We start from the raw sequence: 22,005 nt of genomic DNA on the forward strand, positions 1-22,005 counted from the left end.
CCACTCGTGACATCTTTCCAGTGGATTTGTAAGGGCAGAGAAAATAGAGACATCTGTCCTTTGTCTGAGGAAGTCCTCATTAGAGAGTTAAACCACACTCTTTGTGGGGAAATGCAGGATTTGAATAACAAAGGCGGTGCTAATAGATCCATTTAGAAGTGGACAATAGGAAACCGTGGATTGTTAATGGGTCAGTGAAACTGTGAATAGCCTATTGCATGAGTCAGAACAAATATTTGGCCAGCGAATTATACAATACTGTACTAAATATAATCTTGGAAATGACAGCGAGCCTCTGCCGTTGAGCCACATGAGGTTTGAGGTGGCACTTTTTTGAGGGGCATGTTCTATCCTTGTTTTGACCGCTGGATGTCCTCCTATCATTCTGTGTGTTGTGGAACCAGTGGCCTTAACAGACAAAACAAATACCTGTTGTGTTGTGCATGGGGCCATTTGTTCTTGGGGGATCCGGGCATCTAAAGCATTAAGAGGAAAGGGAGAGTGGCTTGTCAACGGCTGGTGTGAACGATGGCTTAAGTTAAATGAAGCCTGTTGCTTCATGGCGTTTATTCATACCGGAAAAGCACAAAGCAATCCATTATCACGTAGACTAAATATCCGCTGAGGTGACAGCATGCTAAGGAAACGTCCCACCGGGCTCTTACTTTTACCACCATGATGCAAATCGCTTCTCTCCTTTGAGGACCAGGGCACTCACTGTTCTTATGATTTTAATTACGATCCAGTGAGCCTGATGCTGACCCGATGCACAAGAGACACAGAAGCTTTGCTTATCACGCCTAGAAGCTTCGAATGTTTTATGATCATTTAAGCCAATAATGCATAGATTTGATCTGCCGCTGTATTATTCGCAGGCTTGGCTCTGTGCATACAGGCCACACACTCACCCCGGACAATGCAGAAAGGGGCTAAACCTTCATTTCAGATTGCTTTGACACAGTCCAGTGTGGTCTGGGCAGAAGAGGGGGCACTTATTGTCCACTAAGGACTTTGCCACATTCATTTGAGGAGCAGCCCTTTCTCATTATTAACAGACACACTAAACGATGGGGCCCAAACAATACAGAACAGATCCCTTTATGCAGACAAGTGCTCAACATTTCAGCAGCCACTGTGTGCCCTCCACCACTCCCGCTCCCTTTTTAGATACCTGCACATGAGTGAAAGATGTGGAGGACACAAAAGATATCCTCAACTTTCCTTTTTCTCCCATTCTGTGAAACAGGCCCATTTTAAAGCCTTTATTTGTGCAAAGCCTCTCATTAACTCCGCTCATGCTGCCTCACTCGGTTTGCCATTGCTTAAGTACCGGGTGTTGTAAAAAAGCTACCAATTAGTCACTCATCAGCTCCAATTAGAGGAGACAAAGCCCGAGTAAAGATAACTCAATGAGAGGGAGAGGTGGAAGGGTGAGGGCTCTCAGTATGTGCATGTGTGATTGTGTGTGTTTTTTTGTGTCTACACGCATAAGTGTGTGTTTGCGTACATGTGTTGAAGCCCGGACCGGCACAACATCGTTTTTAATCAGTGGAGAACTTGTGGCCATTCAGTCTGACCCACCACGGCACAGGTCCATTCACTCTCCAGGCCCCTCAGCGGGCCCTTTTCTCAGGGCCAAGTGTTGTTGTGCTGGGAAGACAGGCCCCCCAGGAGTCCCAGAAAGAGAGCCATTCAATCCTCTCTACCTGTTTGCAGCACACAAAGCACTTAGACCCTGGCCGATCTCTCATCATTGTCTCCTTCACTCTCAATACTTCCTTAAACTTAGGCCTCAACAAGAGCAAGCCCTTTTATAGAGGGGGGAATAGGGGATGTATGTTAAGGGGGTGCCTTTCGCCTCATTAGAATTGAATTTGCACTGTCTTGTAATTACGCTGAAGGGCAACAATGTATTTTTTTTCTTCCATCATAATCTTTGCTGAATGGAAGATTTTTTGGGGCAGTTAATTTGCTGCCCACACTAATGCATTAATTAATGAATTGGGTAGCACTAATTTTCTTTATGCTGCTCCTCTCTGTTTGTTTCCTCCATCTGTTTCCAACAGTCCTGGGCAGCCGCTACTAATAAAATTACCTCATTAGGGCTTTTTAGCAACACAGTAACTCACTCATCCTTTTTGCTACTAAACATTTTCTTTGGGGTTTGTGTGTGTGTGTGTGTGTGTGCGCATGTTCCCATTTAGTGCTGCATATTTTTTGTGGACAGTTCTAAATAATGAAGGGGGCAAGCAGAGAGATATAATTGGGAACAAGGGGCCACTTCAGTAAATATTTGAAATCCTTTTAAAGGCCTGTCCTTGTACAGTGGTGATTAATTACTTCCAGAAGAGATATTTGAGAAATTTATTGCCAAGATTTCCCCGTGTTTTTGTCTCTTTCTATACGAGAGGAGCCCAGCTTGTTAAAAAGAATCGCCCAGCACTTCAATATCGGTCCCTCTTTAATCAAATGCAAATCATAACATACAGCGTTGTGGGAAAATGGGCTCATTGTGAAACAAATACACAACGTGTTAACAATGATGTAGTGTCTAATGAGGCTGGCATCCAAAATCCAAAACTTCCAACTATCTGAATGGATTTCGGTTTTGATGTTGTCAAAGAATGAACAAATCTGCGTTTGTCTTTTGGGAACGACATAAATGTTTCTAATAGAAAAGATAACGAATGTGAATATGATTTAAATGAGGGGAAAAAAGTTCTTCCAGGAACAAAATGATCACTCTGACGCCTGCAGGTCAATCTTTGAGAGAGAAGAAAAGGTAATGTCACAGAGTCCCAAAATAAACAAGCATGTACACATTACCCATGCTGAGTGAGCATTCCCACACAGCTTTATTCATCATGGTGTTTTGATTGCGTCTGTGTGGATCCCTGTGAACTACACGCCAAAGTCTAATGAGTTCAGTCAGCACTCTGTGCTGTGCATCATTTAATGGGCTGAACTCAAACAGTACACGCAGTACAGGACTGAGAAATTACTGCCATCTAGTGGATTCATAAGGGAATGCTTGATGTAAAAACACAACTAAGTAGTGTATTGTCCTTTTTTCTGGTTATTCTTTATTAAATAAGGAATGGATAATAATGTCATATAAAATCAGGTTAACTCAACCAAAGAGTGAGTGGCACCACATAATGGTAATATTAGGTGGTAATATGTAAGAGTATGCTATCAAAATCGTTCATAGTGTGTGGATGTGGCTGGGATTATTGTGGATAATGGCAAAAAACAAACAAACACCAAATACCATAAAATAAATAAAACAAACAAACAAACATGCACAGATGAGTCAAGTCAGACGTTTCTTTTCTCTTTTTTTGTTTCCTATATGCCTGATCATCAGACAGAATTGATATTGAAATCCACAAAGATCAGGAAATAAAATTCTCGTTTTGGTGATTATTAGTCTCATGATGTTCATCAAGGATGAACAGTTTTTTATAAATTTTCTGCCAACAAATCAACAGGTCGGTTAAAAATAGGATTTCTTTTTAAACATCAGACTGCTTTGGATCTCTTGCTTTGAGAAGGTCTCCCTCTGGTGGAGAAAAAAATTTAAACATTTTAGAAATTCAGTCAGCTGACATTCACACTGCCCTCTGAAAGTTGCCTGCTTGCAGAGAAGGCTTTACTTTGGTTGGTTTATTATTAGATCAGATATACAAGCGCAGTGGTTTTTATTCCGAGTTTTAAACAAGCCACAAATGAGCTGTAGGCACAGAAATTTTAGTCTGGTGTAGAGATGGACCGATCCGATATTACGTATCGGTATCGGTCCGATACTGACCTAAATTACTGGATCGGATATCGGAGAAAAATAAAAAATGTAATCCGATCCATTAAATATCACGAAAGCACCTCACAAAACTTGCAACACGCTGTAACTCACCTCAGAACGTTAGCACGTCGGAGCAGTATGCATCAGGTGATAGAGCGGCTGTGGCATGCGGGACCTGTCTGGGGACCTCTGGATAGCATTTGGAGCTTCGCTAGCAACCCGGCATTTCATCTCCGACAAAGTTATCCCCGAGAGAAGTAAAGCAAGTGTGTAAGTCCATCTCTGAATGTTTGTAAAGCATTCCTGCGTTAAGCTTAACAAGCGACTGCCTCTTCTTGCTGCTACTTCAATCATGAAACTGCTTAACGATCAGCTGATCGGCTTTTCTGTCGCGAGTCCGTGTCTCTAGTTTGCTTTTGGCCCACTTTGCACCAGAAAGAGGAAACCAGCGGCTGAACAACAGCAGCACGTTTAAGCTTGATCAGCTGTTGTTAGAATGTATTTAATATTACTTTCTACACCAGGATCTTTTTCTACGTAGCTGACGCTGGTAACTGTGCAGGGGCGGATCTAGCAAAGTTTAGCCAGGGGGGCCGATAGGGCATTAACAGGGAAAAGGGGGCACAAAGACATACTTTTCTTTCTTATTCTCATTTAAAATGTCTAGCTTTTAATAAATAATTATCTGACACCCAAAGTTTTAATCTGATGTAAAATGTATAGAAGTCCATTATTGTATATAGTAACTGTTAAGTCTAATATACCCTAGTAAGCTATAGTACTTTTTCCTTTGGGAAGGTACCATCTGTGCAGTCTGCAATTTTGTTGAAGAAAGATGTTGAATCTATTTAATATTTCTTGAAAAATAATTGATTTCTGTGCATTTTTTTTTCACACTGCATCAAATTAAGGTTGATTACGTCGATTAAGCATCATGAGGTGGAGCGTGAGGGGTGGTTCCCTATTTTTGTTGTTGCTGGGAGTTGGAACCCTATTAGTTAGGTTGCTTAATATTTATGCTAAGTACTCTTTAAAATACCAGAATAGGGAGGATGGTGTAGGTTTAAGTTTATTAGATTGATCAGTATTGCTGAACTATGAAATTTTTTTTTTTGCATACAGGTATAACAGAATAGCTTTAGTGTAGTTGTTGTTTTAAACTTGAGTATGAACTTATACAAAATGCAGCAAGATATTTAAAAAACAGTTTTGTTGATTAAAAAACACTATATCGGATTCATATCGGTATCGGCAGATATCCAAATTTATGATATCGGTATCGGACATAAAAAAGTGGTATCGTGCCATCTCTAGTCTGGTGTCCATGGCAGGAGATATAATTCAGTTTTAAGAAGTTTACTTTAAAATTATCAAGTTACAGGCTATGGTTAGGCACCAGAAGGCAGCTCTGGTGCCTAACGCAGCCCTCCAACTAACACCTCAGCGCGCAGCGTCACTGCGTATATCAAAGGAAGCTCTGATAACAAATATGCATCTGTTTTTTGTTTTTGTAAAAACTAGAAATAAATTATGAAAAAACAAAACTGTTCTCACCTTGGAGCTCTTACAGGTAGCAAAACATTACAAAACAAGAACCACTGTGACAGCGCAAACCTCCACCAAGACAGCTCACTCTCTGGGCAGTATTCACTTTTAAGGGAATATTTGGTATGTATTCATTTCGTCTTCATCAGAACAAAGTTTTATGAGAATTCATTCAAAACTACACAGAAAAAATGGCACCTCCTTGACAGAAGTCAAAAACTGTAGGAACGCTGTATTAGATAAGGTGCGGTGTCATTTCAGCGACATTTGAAACTTACCGATAATCCACAGTTGCAGCTCTGATCACAGCTGGTACTACAGCAGTATTTCCAAACTTTCTTTGAATCATTACTTTTGGTAAAACAAAGTTTTAAAAATGACAATGGGTCATGCAATAGATGAGACTCAATGCACTAAGGTTAAAAAGTAAAATTCTATATTTTGCTGCTTTAATTCTTCCTGCAAGCACAAAAATGATGCAACACATGCCGATTGTTTACAGTTAAAGAGAAAAAAAACCCTGTTTTTATGAGAGACTTCTTTAATGTGCTATAAAGGAACAGTAGGTTTCTGAAAATATGCAATAAAAAAGCATGCGTTGGCACAGTCTACTCATTTTTGTTAAAAAATAGATGAAATTTTGTATATCATACAAAAATAGACAATCTGTAATCAAACAGCATAAAATATGTTCTTTTTTTAAGAAGTTAAATAAGAAGGCAGATCATTTCAATATTCACACCAAAGACAATGTATTTTTTGTACTTTTTCATTCATTCCATTTTGTTCACTCTGTTCTCTCTCGTGTTGGTTTCCTCTTCCTGTTCCTCTTCGGCCCTGCGCCTGTTCGAGGCGGCGCTTCCTTAGAGTCCTCACCCGAGCCCATATCTAAAGGGTCCTGGTTTTGTCTCCCGCTGTCAGGGACTGTGGGAAAGTCCTCCTCTAGAGAGTGCATAGGTCGACCGTACACCTTGCTCTGCAGGTCTGCGATGTCATTTCGGATGTCTGCCATCAGCAGAAGCAGGAAATCAAAGGATCCTGGAGGGCCCTGGGTTTGACCAAAGAGATACAGAAAAACTGATTTAGAAATTTAGATTTTTAGCTTATTTGTGGATATAAATATAATTATTACACAAGAGTTTATTGCATCAAGGCCACTGGATGCTTGGACATGATGATAATGAATACTTTCCATGAGATACCATTTAATTTCCCAGCCATGCTGTAGTTTAACTACACTTTTCTATTTGATAGTAACGAGTTACAGTAATGTGGCCTTGGTATAGATAGCCTTAGTCTTACTGGTGGTCCAACAGGCCCAGGAGCTCCTCTGTCCCCCTGAGGAAACAAAACAAATATTTAGCTAAGATGAATTACACTGAAGGAAAATGCATGAGAGGAATTCATGATATTCTGCTACGGGAACTTTCACAAACTGGAAAACTGAGTTCAGGATGAAAGTAAACACGATTGCTTCATGGATTAAAAAAGGAATAAATGGGAGCACATTATATCAAAGAAGCATGTACTGTGTTGTTATACTGTATATATTTGCTAAAAGAGCAATGCAGCTTTCATCAACTCTGTGTAAAGTTTGAAACATAAACTATCTAAATGTCACCCTAAAGCTCATGCTCAAAATGTGAGAATACAAAGTGTGGCTCTCCATAGAGTTTAGTGTAAAATCTTCTTTTCTAGCTTTAGATAACAAATACATTTCTAAGCAAAAAAGTAAAATTAGCCCCTTTAGTAAGCTGGATCCTTTACAGCTTGACTGTGAATTATCATGGCAGCCTGGTGATTTACAGTAGCACATACACATTAAGCTGACTACCCTGTTAGCCATGCTCAGGGTCACAAGGGGGCTGGGAGTGTTTTGGCAGATGGTTTGGATTTGTTACTCTGAGAGACATATTACCATAACCCTCCAATCTATCCGCACAAACATCCCAGCTGCACTGAAAAGAACACCAAGGTACTGTGTCAATAAGGCAGATGCACCTAAGTCTTTCCATGCGTTCAATCTACAAGCCAAGCAAACAGAGTTACAAGGTCCAATTTAACATGAGAATCTCTGAAGCTTTCATACCTTGCTCTTGTAAGTGATTTATTTTTCTTTTAAATAAACACAACCACCCTGGTGTCCAATCACGGGCACTGTTAAGTCTCATAATGTTTCAAGGTTTCTGCATATTAGCTCCTTTAACTACTTCACCTGGCTGCTCTCAGTCTAAATTCATTCTGACATCCTGAAGGTTCAGGATCAAGTCCCCAGTGAAACTAAAAAAGAAAATCTTACCTCACTCACTCACTGCACCACCGACCTGCTGTACTTATCACAGGCTAGGGCCAAATTAAAGATAGAGAGAGAGCTCTGTTCTATTTTTAAAAAGCTTTTTCTTTGAGGCTAATCTTAGTAACAACTGCCACAGTCACAAGTGATGTTCATACATTATTTTGCCATATAAAAACCATCATCATCTAAATGAGAGCGAACCACTGTCAAACTCAACTACAACACGGTGCAGCAAAGTGGCAGAGCAAGAGCTTCTGGTTATAGATATTGTAAAAAAGAGCAAGAGGCATATTGTTTAATGCAAAGATGTGAAAAATGCACAAAATAAATCTCACAGTAACTAGGATGAAATCTGCATTGTGCCCACTTAATCTCAGACTTAACCATCTGTCAGAGCCTTCTTTTTTTTAACCCTTTGTCTTAGGCTTCACAAGAACGCAAAGCAGAGAAAAGCATTCCTGTTAGCCCTTTAAAATAACATCTCCAGCTGGCCAATCTGAATAAATCCAGGTGATTCCAAACAACCAAAACAGCCCAGAGGTATCTATAGTGTTCACATTGGTGGTCAATGACATTTCTGTGCTGAAGTCACGGGCTCAAGTCTGACTTGAGAAATTTCTTTCCAAGTGAGCAAAATCCTGACCCTCTCTGTAAGAATATGTAACGCATGTTTCAAGCATCGACCAAAGCTTGTGTTCATGTTGTACACAAAACTGTGAAAACTGCCTATAAACTTGTAGCAACTTGCAGTTAAGTAATCCCCTCATGTGCCCGCGCAGCACCCAGGTGAGGATTAACAAGTATTCTGGCACCTGCCTTGTGCTTTTCATCCTGAACAAATCTGGAGAGGGGGGGAACAATTTAGCTATTGAGAAATTTACTTTGATTGATATGATTTTGGCAAATCTATACAGCCGGTGCTTTCTGCACTCACCGCACCGACTTCTTTTTTAAAATAGGATGCAATATGTCAATGGTGATGATGACTCCTGCTCCCTAAGGGATCAATGTGATGGGCAATTCTACTCTTGTCTATAGTAATTGCCTTGTAGAGGAAATTTATACTTTAAAATTCCCCAAAATGAAGATTTCTGGTTGACTAAATAGCATCTGAACTCACCTTTAGACCGTCTTTTCCTGGTGCTCCTGGAGGCCCCTGTTCAATACAAAAAGTAGTTCAGATATATTTGATTTTTAAACATATTTTAGTCACTTTTGTTTCAAACTCCAAAGGTATGAAATTATATTTACTGCTTTAAAGTATTGTTCTGTGGCGGCTTGTTGAATTCAGTATATTCCCAGAAACAGTTTACCCAAAGCCCCTCAAAATACAAAACTACTTTATTATGCTACATCAAGTGAGAGTACCCACGATTAACTCTGTTCCTGCCTCCAGGCCATTTCTGAGTAACTTCAAACTGACAACACAGAGTGCTTTGATCTCTTTCATGGGATAATAATCTTTGTATAGGGAGTAGCGCCAATATTCAGATCACTAAAAACCTTCTGAGTCACGCATTCATCACCTCTGAAATCCAGACATGAAGTCAAACACACATGGCCTGGTGACCAAACCAAACCTAACTGCACCTAGAGTTTAACCAGGTTGTTGTGCGATGAGAGGACAACATCCTTTCAGTAGGAGATCATCAGCATGTGTACTGATGAAATGTATAAATAAGATTAAAAAAAACGCATCCACGCTCAAACACAAAGCAACAGGTCATCTTCTAAAAAACACTGCTCTACAGCTCTTGTTTTGGCTTTAAGCAGCTTGTGATGTGATTGATGGTAGGTGATGATAGTCTGATTTATCAGTGAGAAGATTGCATAAATACAAGAGCTTTAAAAAAGTAGAAAATATGTCTTGATAGCCACATCCTGCACATTCTTGATTCCAGTCCCACACTTTAACATGTAGGGTTGACACTTGCAGGAAAGACTTGGCACGGCACAAAAACAGCAAGCCAAAGAAAGCAACCGAAGCTGTTGTCCTGCCATTTCCACGTGTTATCCTTATCCACCTCGCAAGAATGAGGGTCTTTAAAAGGGTGCATGACGGGATGTATTTTGTGTCTTTCTCAGGGGGGTTTCCTGTCAATGCAGTTACACTAAATTATCTGATAATATAATAATTTAGTGAATCATTAAAATGAAAAAAGAGATTTTCAAGATTGTATTGCTTTTCATATTAAAACAGCCATTCTTCTATGTGTCACAAAGTAAAATTATAAGATAAAAATAATAATAAATAGAGGTAACTGGTGTAAGAGTGGTGCTATACATCAACTTATTCATAGGTCACAATCAGGACACAAACTTTCTGATTTTTATATTCTCCATTTGACATGAAGAATAAGACTGTTACGTGCCAAGGGGTGTGGCTTTGCTTTTGTGCTCTGTTTTGTGTTCTGTTTATCTTTCAGGCGTCAGGCCTCCTCTGATTGGCCAGTTCGAAGTTGATTGGCAGGTGTCTATTGGCTGGTCTGGGCTCAGTTGGCCAATCACACTCCAAGGAACACTACAAATGAGCCGCTCCCTGGCCAGCTGGGGCTGCTGGCTTCTGCTTTGACAAACATTTGCGAACAGGCTTCTTTATGTTGTGTGTGGTGGGAGGCTGGACAGGTAAGCCGGGGTACCCTATACATTGGTTGTAGATTTTACTCTGTTAGTCACACTAGGTTATGCGGTTGATGCCACCCTTGTAGGTTTTCACTGACTTTTATCGAGTAGCTAGGTAGGCCTTTTGTTTTGCACTTTTCTTTCAGTTAGGCTAGGCCCTGGAAGCTACTGACCTCTTTTTGTTTTATTACTTTCTTTGATTTGGATCAACCGCCCAGTCCTCCTCCCCCCCACCTCTTCTCTGTTGTTAAGATTGACTGTCCAACCATTAAATTCTGCCTGATACCTAACTGCTCTGTGGTCTTCCTCCTTCATTGATTGTGGTTGTCCAGTGTTGCTGTCCCCTGCCTGCCTTTGCCCCCGCCGTGGTGGGGGGGGGACGTAACACAAATGGGGGCTCGTCCGGGATCGTTGTATGCGGTGGACAACCTATATTAATGAGGAGGGTGCCGTGATTTTAGGGTGTCTACGTTTCATAGTATCAGCCGGAGATGAGTTTTGACCTGCTTGATTTTGTTAGTCAGCCTAGCGTTGATAAGATTGACTTATGTCGCAAAGACGACCTGTTGAGTATTGCTGCCCAGTATAACCTTTCTGTACCAAAGTATGGAGTGAAGAAGGAGATTAAGCAGGCTTTGTTGGAGGGATTAATCGAGTTGGGTATTTTAATCAGCCCTGTTACAGCTGGGGTGCCTTCTCAGGACCCTTTAGCTCCCCCTGGAGCCTCTGCTGATCCAGCTTCTCCAGAGAGAACTGATGAGCAAGCGCTGCCTGCTACACCTCCGAGTGCCCAAGTTAACTCGGATGCGGCTCCCCAAACTCTGCCTCGCTTTAAGCCTTTCACTCCAGAATCCCAAACGTCTAGCAGTGATGCAAAGCTTAAGGTTCGCTTACTGCGTTTACAGCTAGAGGCACAAGAGAAGGATAAGGTGCGTAAAGCAGATTATGATCTCCGGCTGGAGGTCCGTAGGCTGGAGATAGAAGCTGAAAAAGAAGTCAGGTTAAAGCAGCTTGAAGTAGAAGCACTGAGGGTGTCATGGTCCTGCGACCATGACTCAGTGACTTTATGTTTATGTTCTTTATTGTTATTACTTTCATTATTATTCTTGGGCTGTTTTGGGATGGTTTGTGTTTGGGATTTTAGACACTGGGTTCTGGGTTTGTGCTCCCTCTGTTGGTCCCTGGTGTTAGTGTTCCCCTGTCTCGTCAGGTTAATCAGGTCCAGCTGTTTCCCCCACCTGTGTGTGATTTCCCAGTGTCTCTTCGTGTACTTATAGTGTGTGATTTCCTCTGCTCCTCGTCGCGTCGTCTGTGTTCATACCCGGTGAATCCCCTGCGTGCTCTCCCTGCTGTTCTCCCTTCATGTTCAGGTTTGTCAATAAATCACCTTCACATCTGAGTAAGTGCTGCATCTGAGTCCTCCTTTCCACTCTTCACACGGCCGCTGCCCCGGACCGTGACAGTACGACGCGACCACAACATGGACCCAGCAGCGCTTAACCCGTCCAGGGAGCTACGGGAAAATCTCATCGATGCCACACAGGAGCTCATCGACCGGTGGCTGGAAAACCCGGGTGGCACGTCCCAGCGCGCTATAGAGAGGCGGCTACAGCGTCTGGTGACCGGTCTCCCATGGCTTCTGGGCTCGCTTTGTTCATGGGAGCGGGAGTTCCTCCTTTTGGACCTCGGACTTCACCCCCCGTCTGCTTTTACTTTCGAGCAGCCCGAGGCGGTGAGCGAGCGACATGTTCTGGCTTCCCCAGATTCCGGGACTCTGTTTTCTGGGGCTATTCAGAGCGGGATGAGAGACAGTGTAGATAGCTTACCTACCTTCGTGGTAACGGATCCTTCGCAAGTGGGCGTCTACAAACCCTCTGTAAAACCGAGAGACTGTTTCTCTGCCGCTCCTTCTGAGCCAGGACTTTATCACCATTCTCCGGCTCAGTTCTGTGTCCAGCCACAAGCTCCCAGGTCTGTGGCTCAACCGTTAGCCTCCCTAAGGGCTCAATTACCCGTTCTGCCGCCGCTCCAGTTAGCCACTCAGCCACCACCACCGCTAGCATCGCTACAGCCCACAGTTCCGGTAATGGCTGAGCCACAATTTTCACACTGTTTTTCCACCGCTGTTTCTGGGCAGGGAGACAAACTGTTTCGCTACGGACCTGTTCCTCAAAAGCTGGCAACATTAGAGACTGTTGCTCACTCCGGGGCTTCCCCAGAGGCTGGGTTACTGCCCTCAGCTTACTCTGGACCCCTGGAGGCCAAGATGCCAGCTGTGAACTGTACCGGGCTGTCACTGCCTGAGCAGGGTCAATGCTCTGCGCAGCTGCAGCCCTCCGTACGTGCGCCAGAGGCCCACGTGCCTACTGGTTTTGTTTCATGTGTGCCAGAGGCCCACGTGCCTCCTAGTTTTGTTTTGTGTGTGCCCGCTGGTTCTGCGGCTGTTTTCGCTGGGGGGCCCGAGGAGCCCGTCCAGCCTCCTGCTTCGCCTGCTGGGGGGCCCGAGGAGCCCGTCTGGCCTCATGCCACACTGACTGCCACGTCGGCTGGGGGGCCCGAGGAGCCCGTCCGGCCTCATGCCACACCGGCTGCCACGTCGGCTGGTCCCTCCGTCCTGGGCCCCCTGCCGCCCGCCCGGATCTGGTGGTGTGTTTCTGTGGCTGTCGGGGGCCAGCCCTTGAAGGGGGGTACTGTCATGGTCCTGCGACCATGACTCAGTGACTTTATGTTTATGTTCTTTATTGCTATTACTTTCATTATTATTCATGGCTGTTTTGGGATGGTTTGTGTTTGGGATTTTAGACACTGGGTTCTGGGTTTGTGCTCCCTCTGTTGGTCCCTGGTGTTAGTGTTCCCCTGTTTCGTCAGGTTAATCAGGTCCAGCTGTTTCCCCCACCTGTGTGTGATTTCCCAGTGTCTCTTCGTGTACTTATAGTGTGCGATTTCCTCTGCTCCTCGTCGCGTCGTCTGTGTTCATACCCGGTGAATCCCCTGCGTGCTCTCCCTGCTGTTCTCCCTTCATGTTCAGGTTTGTCAATAAATCACCTTCACATCTGAGTAAGTGCTGCATCTGAGTCCTCCTTTCCACTCTTCACACGGCCGCTGCCCCGGACCGTGACAGTGGGTGTCATCAGGACAGAAAACAGATGCCACTAAAGAAATCCCGAAAGTCTCCCCGGAAAGTTTTAACGTTAGCAAACATATTGCCCTAGTACCTACCTTTCGTGAGACTGAGGTAGATTCGTACTTCAACGCTTTTGAAAAGGTGGCTACTGCTCTGAAATGGCCAAGAGACATGTGGCCCATATTACTTCAGTGTAAATTAGTGGGCAAAGCTCAGGAGGTAGTAGCTTCACTTTCGCTAGAGCAAAGCATGAAATACGACGTGTTGAAGGAAACAATTGTACGTGCCTACGAACTGGTACCTGAAGCCTACAGGCAGAAATTTAGGAACCATAAGAAGTCCAGCAGTCAAACATATGTGGAGTTTGCACATGAAAAAGGGGCTCTTTTTGATAAATGGTGCGCTGCTAACGGAGTTGGGGATGAGTATGAGTCGCTGCGTGAGTTAATGTTACTGGAGGATTTTAAAAATTCATTACCTGAGAGGCTCATAATGTTCTTAAATGAACAGAAGGTGATGTCAATGTCCAAAGCAGCTGTGTTGGCCGATGAGTTTGTGTTAACTCATAAGAATGTTTTTACCCCTGTTTCCCATCCAGATAGGCCCACAACCTTGCGCTCAGCACGGCTTGAGTCTAGTTGCTCTGCTGCGAGGCCAGTGAGGGTGCCCTCGCCTCCCCACGGTGAGCGTGAATGCTTTTATTGCCACAAGAGGGGTCATCTCATTGCAGAATGTCAGGCATTAAAGCGTAAACAGCAACTATCCTCACAACCAAAAGGGGTGGGACTGATTAAAGCCACAGAGAATGGGAGGGCATTTCAACCGAACACTAACCACCCTGACCCCTGTTTCAAACCATTCATTCTAGAGGGAGTGGTTTCGCTGACTGGGAATCCAAAAGATCAACAACCAGTAAAAATACTGAGAGATACAGGGGCCTCTCAGTTCATCATTAGAGAAAACGTCTTACCGTTTTCTGAGTCGTCGTTTTGCCAGTCCAGTGTTATTGTCCAGGGAGTAGAACTCGGATTTGTATCTGCCCCTTTGCACACTATTCACATTCAGTCAACATTAGTCAGCGGAGTTGTTAAAGTGGCTATTCGTTCTGCGTTGCCCATACCAGGCATTGACTTCATCCTAGGTAATGACCTTGCTGGAGGTAAGGTCACACCCATTCCTGAGGTGTTAGACAGACCCGAGCTGAGCCGGGATTCTGACCCAGCCCAAGACCAGCCTGCCATTTTTCCAGCTTGTGTAGTTACGAGGGCCCAGACAAAAAAGTATGGTCCTGACTTGGCCGATTCCTTCATGAGGTCAGATCCCGTTGGTGACGTGATTAACTTTACCTCTGGATCTAAGGTTCAGGCCACAGTTCCACCTGCTGACAAAACACAACCAGTTCTGGATTTGCCAGTCTCCCGAGAGGAGTTCATTATTGCACAGAAAAATGATGTAACCCTGTCCAAGTGTCATTCCTCCACTCTCAGTCAACAGGATGCCAAAAGGAAAAAGCTGGCTTACTTCTCTGACGAAGGTCTTCTGATGCGCAGATGGACAAGTGAGGTCTCGGAAGACGCAGACTGGTCTGCAGTTTATCAAGTGGTTGTACCTACTGCTTATTGTACCCAGGTACTGTCCTTAGCACATGACCATCCATGGTCAGGACATTTGGGGGTTAATAAAACATACACCAGAATTCTGAAACATTTTTTCTGGCCCGGACTGAAATCTGATGTTGTTCAATACTGCCGTACTTGCCATGTATGCCAAATGACCGGCAAGCCAAACCAAGTAATCCCCCCAGCTCCTCTCTGTCCTATCCCAGTAGTAGAGGAGCCATTTCAAAAAGTGATTGTTGACTGTGTGGGGCCTCTACCTAAAGCTAAAACTGGAAACCAGTTTCTTTTGACTGTCATGTGCGTTTCAACCAGGTTTCCCGAGGCAATCCCACTACGGAGAATAACAGCTCAGATTGTTGTCAAAGCACTGTTGAGATTCTTTTCAACCTTTGGTCTGCCTAAGGTTGTGCAAACAGACCAAGGCACTAACTTTAAGTCTAGAGTGTTTGCCCAAGCCCTGAAAACATTAGGCATTGAACACATAACCTCGAGTTCTTACCATCCTGAAAGTCAGGGGGCACTAGAGAGGTTTCATCAGACTTTGAAGTCTATGTTAAGGAAACACTGTTATAGTTCCCAACGGGACTGGGATGAAAGTGTTCCACTTGTTTTATTTGCCTGTCGGGAAGCAACCCAAGAATCTCTGGGATTTAGTCCCAGTGAACTTGTGTTTGGGCGTGAGATGAGGGGTCCTTTGAAGGTTTTTAAAGAAAGGCTAGCTACACCGGTTGACAACGCCAAAAGCCTTCCAGAGTACGTCAAGACACTGAATGACAGGTTGAAGAGGGCTTATTCCTTAACCAGGAAGGTATTAGCCACGTCACAAGCGAAAATGAAGAGACACTTTGATCAGCGGGCTGTTGACCGTTCATTTCTGCCAGGTGACAGAGTGCTCCTTCTCCTTCCGGTGCCCGGCTCCTCTCTCTCCGTTAGGTTCTCTGGTCCTTATGTTGTAGAGAGAAAACTCAGCAAGACTAACTACATTATTCAGACCCCAGATCGCAGACGTCCCACTCGGGTGTGTCATGTCAACATGATGAAGCTGTACAACTCTCGTGAACCTTCAGCTGTGCCATCTGTGGCTACGTTTCCGATGGCTTCGGTGACCAAGGTGGAGATTACCCCAGATGAAGATGGGTTGGTGTTACGGGGTGCTGAGCCTCAAAGTGCTCGACTAGGTAATTCTGTGATATTGTCGACCCTAACACAATACCTGTCCCACCTTCCTGCTGAACAGAGTAATGATATTATAACACTCATATCGGGATTCCCATCTCTGTTCAGTGATATCCCGTCTCAAACCTCTGTCATAAAACATGATGTGGTGCTGACTAACCCTACACCAATCAAACAGCGCGCTTATCGGGTTAGTCCTGCAAAGAGGGAGATCATAAAACAGGAAGTTGAGTATCTTCTTCAGAATGGATTTGCAGTGCCAAGCTCCAGCTCTTGGAGTTCACCATGTCTCTTAGACACAAAAAAAGATGGAAGCCCAAGATTCTGTACCGACTTCCGAAAGGTGAACTCTGTCACTGTACCGGATGCACATCCCTTACCTCTTATCGATGACTGCATTGATGAAATCGGGCCTGCAAAATACATCACTAAACTCGATATGTTAAAAGGGTATTGGCAAGTGCCTTTGACACAGCAAGCATCTGACATTTCAGCTTTTGTCACTCCTGACCACTTTCTGCAGTATACGGTTATGCCTTTTGGCATGTGCAGTGCCCCTGCAACATTTCAGAGACTGGTTAATAAAGTGTTGGGAAACATCCCCAACTGCAGAGCCTACTTGGATGACATCGTTGTGTATAGCAGTGACTGGTCAACCCACATGGCTACATTGAAAGAAGTCTTCATTAGCCTAGAAAATGCATCTCTCACTTTGAACCTTGCCAAATGTGATTTTGCCAGAGGCAGTGTCCTCTACCTTGGCCAGCAAGTTGGTCTAGGAAAAGTGCGCCCTGCAGATGCCAAAGTCACTGCGATTAGAGAGTTCCCCCAACCAACCACCAGGAGAGAACTGCGGCGGTTCCTTGGGATGACAGGATATTACCGACGATTTTGTAAGAATTTCTCTTCTGTTGCTGCCCCCCTCACTGACTTAACCAGCCCCTCAAAGCCGTTTATTTGGTCTGAGAGTTGCCAGCAGGCTTTCGAAAGCCTTAAGGGCTTACTTTGTTGCACCCCTGTTTTGTCTGCTCCTAACTTCTCTTTACCATTCAAACTGGAAATAGATGCCAGCGCAGTTGGGGCGGGAGCGGTGCTTCTCCAGGAGGATACCCAGGGCATTGACCATCCTGTAAGTTACTTCTCTCGGAAGTTTGACAAACACCAGCTCAGGTATTCTACCATTGAAAAGGAGACCCTTGCTTTGTTGTGGGCCTTGCAACATTCTGAAGTCTATACAGAGTCAGGTCAGAGGTCAGTCCAAGTATTCACAGATCACAACCCTTTAGTTTTCCTCTCCAAGATGTATAATCACAACCAGCGGCTTATGCGTTGGTCACTGATTATTCAGAATTATACCCTACGCCGTGGTGGGGGACGGGGGGGGACGTAACAAAGACAAATTGGATATAAAATGCTGCGAGGCTGTTTGTTTCATCCAAGACGAACGTTAGTTTTTCTTGTTAAATTCTGCGTAAATTTTTAATTGTAAAACAGGGATTTAATAACTGACCACAGGTCCCCGAGGGCCTCGTTTGATGTGGTACAGGTCGGGTGTTGGTCCAATGGGTCCCATTAAGCCTCTGGGGCCAGGTGGTCCAGGGGGCCCCGTCTGTCCTGAAATTCCTGGAGGGCCTTCTGGTCCTGGATCTCCTGAAGTATTACACACTGATATGAGTGGGTAGGAAACAACTGAAGAGATTACACACACAGACTCTGCATAATAGATGCTTCTTAGCTGTACTAGAGAGATTTCAATGTTAAGATGATGCCAACAATGCCTATATTATATGAGGAAAACCTGCACTGTGTGCTAACATTGTTTAAAAGAGGGATGACCACAAAAACACCCTGAAGTTTGGATTTTAGCTTTTCAGAGGTTTACAATTTGAGGTTACCTATAGTTTGCAGTTAAATATGGTACAAATATTAATTCTCTATTAACAGGTCAAAATTAAAAGTTGTCCAATGCTTTGAATTGTGAAAACTAAATACTCTTGTATTTTATTGATTAATGCATTTTTACCATGCTGTAAAAAGTGCATTACCCCAGTGTGGGCTTAAACCTACTAATAGCATAAGTGCTGTCAGTAATATTTTCATGTAAGGTGTGCCTAAATGCATCTAGCCTATCAGTACTTCCAACATTTTGCTTAACGTCATGACTTCTTCATAGAGGCTGGTGTTCTCCCGTAGAAACTGAGGCTGTGTCTTACCTGGGAGTCCAGGGGAACCTGGAGGCCCTGGTAAAGACATAGGTGATAGGAGTTTTTCACTCGTCATCTGCTCAGGGATGCCAGCACTGTTTGACAGCAAAGCCATCTTAGAGGAGTTACGAAAGAAAAAGAAGAAATGGTTGAATAACACTGTAAATGCCATGGAAAGTTAACTAAAAATTGCTGAATTAATTAAGCCCTTTTTTAAGCTGATTTGGAAGTTATAAGATAAGATAGGATAAGATAACCTTTATTAGTCCCACACGTGGGAAATTTGTTTTGTCACAGCAGGAAGTGGACAGTGTATATAAAACATACAAATATCTGACTGTACAATTATGCATTTAGTTTTAAAAACAGTTTTACATACAATGACTCATAAAAGCCTGCAATGTCAAACAGGAAATGAAACTTTCACCCTGGAGGGCCAACATAAACTAAAATTAAGCTAAAATTTTATTCTCTGCCAAAGATTAAAGTTGATCATCTATCTGCACCACAGTATAAGCAGTAACCCAGCCAGATGGAAGGCCAGGCAACCCCTCTGCATTATTCAGCATGACCAGGAGCTTTCCTGCTCCTGTATACTAAGTAGCATCCTTGAGGAAAAAGTTATCTTTGATCTGAGTAGAACATCATGTGGAGCTGGTGACCCCTGGGGGTAATACCTTAAAGACCTCACCATGCTGCCAGGGCTGACAAATCAGAATTCATGCAAGACGCAGAAGCATCTGTCCATGCTGGCGCGCGCGCACACACACACACACACACACACACACACACTGAAAGGTTGTGGTTCACCTGCTGATCAGTAAAAATTATACAAGACTTTAGCCTGTGACCTTGGGTACAGGTGTTCAAACTGAGGGTTCCTAACCTTTCCATGATATGAATAAATGAAATCTTTACTTACTTTTTTCTGAAACTTTAAAGAACATCTACATTTTTATGTTTATTTTATTAAACAAAAACAGTTTTTTGAGTTCCACAATGAAAACTAACATACTGCTGTCATGCACATGTGTAGCTCAGTTTGCAAGATTTGTGATATTTCTGTTGAGTTTGTGGGTGAAATGGACCAATCCAATGCGCACTTTTTTACCTTCTGTTTAAGCTGTAGGACAGACATCTTAATTTGGTAGAAATCATCACACGTGGCTGAGCAGGTTCCAGTATTCATGACATTATCAGACTTCTCAAAGAGATGTACTGCTGGGAAATGGGAAAATGTTTATGTTAACATAATGCTTTTCTTAGAAAACTGTCCGGAAAACAGACTTTACTGAAGAAGCTACATCTGGCTGCTCCCTTATTCAACAAGGATCACCACAGTGGGAAGCTCCACATTTTTGATTTGGCAGATATTTATGTTGGATTCTCTTCTTGACGTAGCCCCCAAAGGGAATTGTGTCTCTTCCTGGGACCGAACCACGTATCTTTCACTTGCTTGTCATAAAGTGTAAACCAAAAGCTATGCTTTGGGAAAGTTAACCTAAAGCGTATGATTCAGAGCTGTGTTAAATTGACCACATAAAGGGAAACCACAATTGTTATTACTGTCAGGTTACATTAAATCTGTCGCCAAAACAGTCTAATAATTCAAATAGTGTTGTTATGTTCAGCAGTGCTGCCTTCGTAACTGTTCGATGGGTTTCTGATAAGCTGTGTGAGCAGAGTGAGGGATGAGTGGCTTATGTTCTGAAGGCAAAAGCAGCAAAACAGTTATTTAGTCTTATAGTTCTGTTTGTGCTTTAGTCTTTTCAGAAACAGGTATTAAAACCTGAAATGAGGAAACTATTCATGAACCAGTTCTGACTTTATTCTGATCTGATTTGTACAACCGGATAGTGACTGCTTTCTTTGTGTGATGAATATAAGATTGAGCAGTTTTGTTCTCGCAAACACTCTCTTTTTTAATAACTGGGGAAAAGCAAATCCACTAGCGAAAAGGTACATTAACCATTGTGGGTGATTTACTGAACTAAAGTTGGCAGGGGGCTGTAAAAAATGAGTCAGTCGCTGGAAAGTGCAGAATTAAAATGAGTTCAGAGTTAACAATGTGATTTAATAACATATTGTTACAACTGAAAATAACTACATGTCTTTTTTTCTTACTTTCCTTTCCACTTTTTCAGCTTTTTGCTCGTTCGTCCAGATTTAAACGATATCTTTTTCTTTTTTTTGCCTGTCCCGTTTGGCTCTTTTGCCATCAGAATTATTGTCTAAAGGCCCAACGGATTTACTTTACCAAATGGACCATCCCAGCCTTGCCGTAATGGTCTATTTGATTCACCTTTTTTTTTATTGTTTATTTTATTTTATTTTCACTTGCTGAATACGGGACAGATTTGACTGGGGAAAAGAAAGGGGAGAAAGAAAGAGGGAAAGAAAAACAGTGGGGAAAAGGAAATGTGATAAAGGGCAAACAACAAAAACCAACAAAATAAGCAGACAAAAAATACATATATCAATCACCTCGGGTCCGTTCATCGTACCTCGCTAAGTAAGTTAGCTGGATTTGATTGTTGACGATTTCGCGTGATCTTGGATCGTTCGGTTCTCCGAAGCTCATCCGGGACTTGCTGTCATAGCAACAGATCCGTAAGCGTAAACCTGCTCGGGAGCAGGCTTACTTTATGTAAACAGGATTAGATCGCGACCACTCAGGTATGTCCGCTTCATTTATATGAAAGCAACAGCGATATTTCACCACTGTTTTACCATAAATAAATATTATCAATGTAACTAAAGATAATGCAGCACTTGATCCATTTATTGATTTCACACAGATACATACAGGTCATTTCCTAAAAAAAGGGAAATGTACTATTAATCATCTTATTACATGTGATTATTACAGATGTAATTCATATTTTAGAGTAATTGGAAATTACTTCGTGTAATCAAGATGGGAGACCACGGCTATAAAAGCGAAGGTGGATTTGGGAAGTCTGTCGCAGTCATATCCTGTCCGTTTACGCGAGCCACCCATTGCGGAAGGTGCAAGATTGATAAGGAGAGTTTTCAGAATTCAGCGTATATTGCGGGATAGACAGGATCCTTTAGCTCAGCGCGACAGTGTGCTCATAGAGAGATATCGATTTTCCCGTGAGGGTATTATTTACTTAACCAACTTGTTGACGAGGGGCTGCAGGACCACCACCTGTCTTTTTATGCTCTGCCCTTTTCTTGGTTGCTGTTATAAACAAACAGATTATTTCAGGGTCTCTTTTCAAGAGACTAAAAGCAATATAAGTGATAAATATTACCATTCTGTAGAATATTCTTATATTTCACTTTTACTTGTTCCCACTGATCAAGCACACACATCCATACATATACAATAATACTAAGTGCAATAATCCTTTCTGTCATCGTTGTATTTTTACTCAGTTGTATATAGTATTTGTATTTGTATTCTATTTTTATCTTATTGTATATTTATTTTATTTTATTCTACTGTATATAGTATTTTATTTTATTCTATTCTGTACAGTTGTGTACTGTATTTATTCTTATTGTATTCTAATTTTTGCCTCATAACTTTTGCACTGTCCACTTCCTGCTGTGACAAAACAAATTTCCCACGTGTGGGACTAATAAAGGTT

General features: G+C 42.8%; 1 protein-coding gene across 3 annotated transcripts in view; it reads right to left on the reverse strand.

The window, feature by feature from the left end:
* Positions 1-5,845: 5,845 nt before the first annotated feature.
* ccbe1 (collagen and calcium binding EGF domains 1) overlaps positions 5,846-22,005 on the reverse strand; it is a 55,413-nt gene continuing 39,253 nt past the window's right edge. For 2 of the 3 annotated variants that reach the window (XM_085414095.1, XM_085414094.1), the window contains 6 exons: positions 19,500-19,609; positions 18,398-18,503; positions 17,695-17,834; positions 8,764-8,799; positions 6,650-6,685; positions 5,846-6,395 (listed from right to left, as the gene is read on the reverse strand). In XM_085414095.1, coding sequence (XP_085270221.1) covers positions 6,135-6,395; positions 6,650-6,685; positions 8,764-8,799; positions 17,695-17,834; positions 18,398-18,503; positions 19,500-19,609 — 689 coding nt within the window. In that variant the 3' untranslated portion in view covers positions 5,846-6,134. The remainder of the gene's footprint in view (positions 6,396-6,649; positions 6,686-8,763; positions 8,800-17,694; positions 17,835-18,397; positions 18,504-19,499; positions 19,610-22,005) is intronic. The other variant, XM_085414096.1, reaches the window with a different exon arrangement.

The sequence above is a fragment of the Rhamphochromis longiceps genome, linkage group LG7 (assembly GCF_057381845.1).
Source record: "Rhamphochromis longiceps isolate RC_006_pf linkage group LG7, R_longiceps_female_GT1.1, whole genome shotgun sequence".
NCBI lineage: Eukaryota > Metazoa > Chordata > Actinopteri > Cichliformes > Cichlidae > Rhamphochromis > Rhamphochromis longiceps.